This window comes from Rattus rattus, chromosome 1 (assembly GCF_011064425.1).
Source record: "Rattus rattus isolate New Zealand chromosome 1, Rrattus_CSIRO_v1, whole genome shotgun sequence".
Taxonomy (NCBI): Eukaryota; Metazoa; Chordata; class Mammalia; order Rodentia; family Muridae; genus Rattus; species Rattus rattus.
In genome coordinates, this window is record NC_046154.1 from 127349649 (window position 1) to 127351144 (window position 1496).

The 1496-nt window shown below is 39.8% G+C and overlaps 1 protein-coding gene across 1 annotated transcript; it reads left to right on the forward strand.

The window, feature by feature from the left end:
• Positions 1 to 206: 206 nt before the first annotated feature.
• Positions 207 to 1241, forward strand: LOC116889265 (olfactory receptor 13C3-like). The gene has a single exon (XM_032890410.1). The coding sequence runs from the start codon at positions 291 to 293 to the stop codon at positions 1239 to 1241; it is 951 nt and encodes a 316-aa protein (XP_032746301.1). The 5' UTR covers positions 207 to 290.
• The last annotated feature ends 255 nt before the right edge of the window (positions 1242 to 1496 follow it).

The following is a 1496-nucleotide window of genomic DNA, read 5'->3' on the forward strand; positions in this document are numbered from 1 at the left end:
AGGGGTTTGGAAACATCAGTTTAGGAATGTATTCTCAATAATAGAAAGAATTACTTTTGAATGTGCCTCTTAAATGGGTAGATGTTGGCAATGAGCATGCCTAATTCCAACATACTCAATTTCACTATATTCAATACCATACATTATTGGGGGTATCAATGTCTGAGATTAAGAAATGAACCCTTTCTAATACATGAAAAATAATTCTTCAAGTACTTTGTACTACTTGTTTTGGGGGCAGTGGATATGTTCTATGGTATATTTTCCAATGATGGCTGATCGTGGATGACATGGATAAAAATAACCAGACATTTGTTTCTGAATTCCTTCTTTTGGGTCTTTCCGGATACCCAAAGACCGAGATCCTTTATTTTGTTATCATGCTTGTTATGTATCTAGTGATTCTAACTGGCAATGGTGTTCTGATCATAGCAAGCATCTTTGATTCCCATCTTCACACGCCCATGTACTTCTTCCTGGGCAACCTCTCTTTCCTGGATATCTGCTACACAACGTCTTTTGTTCCTTCAACTTTGGTGAACCTAATTTCAAAGAAAGGAAACATTTCTTTCTCTGGTTGTGCAGTGCAGATGTTCGTTGCATTTGCAATGGGCTCAACAGAATGTTTGCTTCTTGGCATGATGGCTTTTGATCGCTACGTGGCCATCTGCAACCCTCTGAGATACTCCATCATCATGAGCAAAGAGGTGTATGTATCCATGGCATCTGCATCATGGTTCTCTGGTGGAATCAATTCAGTTGTGCAAACATCCCTTGCTATGAGGCTGCCTTTCTGTGGGAATAATGTTATTAATGATTTTACTTGTGAGGTCTTAGCTGTTCTCAAGCTAGCATGTGCTGATATATCTCTCAATATTGTTACCATGGCAATATCAAATATGGCCTTTCTGGTCCTTCCAGTATTACTCATCTTTTTCTCCTACGTGTTCATCCTCTACACTATCTTGAGAATGAACTCAGCCACCGGGAGACGCAAGGCATTCTCCACCTGCTCTGCCCACCTGACTGTGGTGGGCATATTTTATGGAACTCTCTTCTCTATGTATGCGAAACCCAAGTCCCAAGATCTGACAGGGGAAGATGAGTTTGGAATTTCAGATAAGGTCATTGCTTTATTTTATGGAGTAGTTACCCCCATGCTGAATCCAATCATTTACAGCTTGAGGAATAAGGATGTTAAAGATGCTGTAAAATACATACTGAAACGGAAGATACCATAAAGAAACCAGCAAACACGGGTTTTTGTGTTGCAAGCATGAGACTGACTCAGCTGTAAATTTGTGAGAAGAGTTTAATTAATTATTTATTCATTTTGGAAAAATCTGGGCTACTTAGTTACCTTCCAGAGATGGAAAGTAAGTGCCTAGTGTTGAAGACATCATGCACTTCAGAAACAGGGCTCAAAAACTCTTGAGGTGGACCTTAAAGCCTTTTCCCTGAGATCTAGCTTTCATCGTACCAGAAAGCTGCAAGGT

Excerpts from the sequence above, each read along its gene's own strand:
- LOC116889265 (XM_032890410.1), top strand. The coding sequence starts at position 291 with ATGGATAAAAATAACCAGACATTTGTTTCTGAATTCCTTCTTTTGGGT.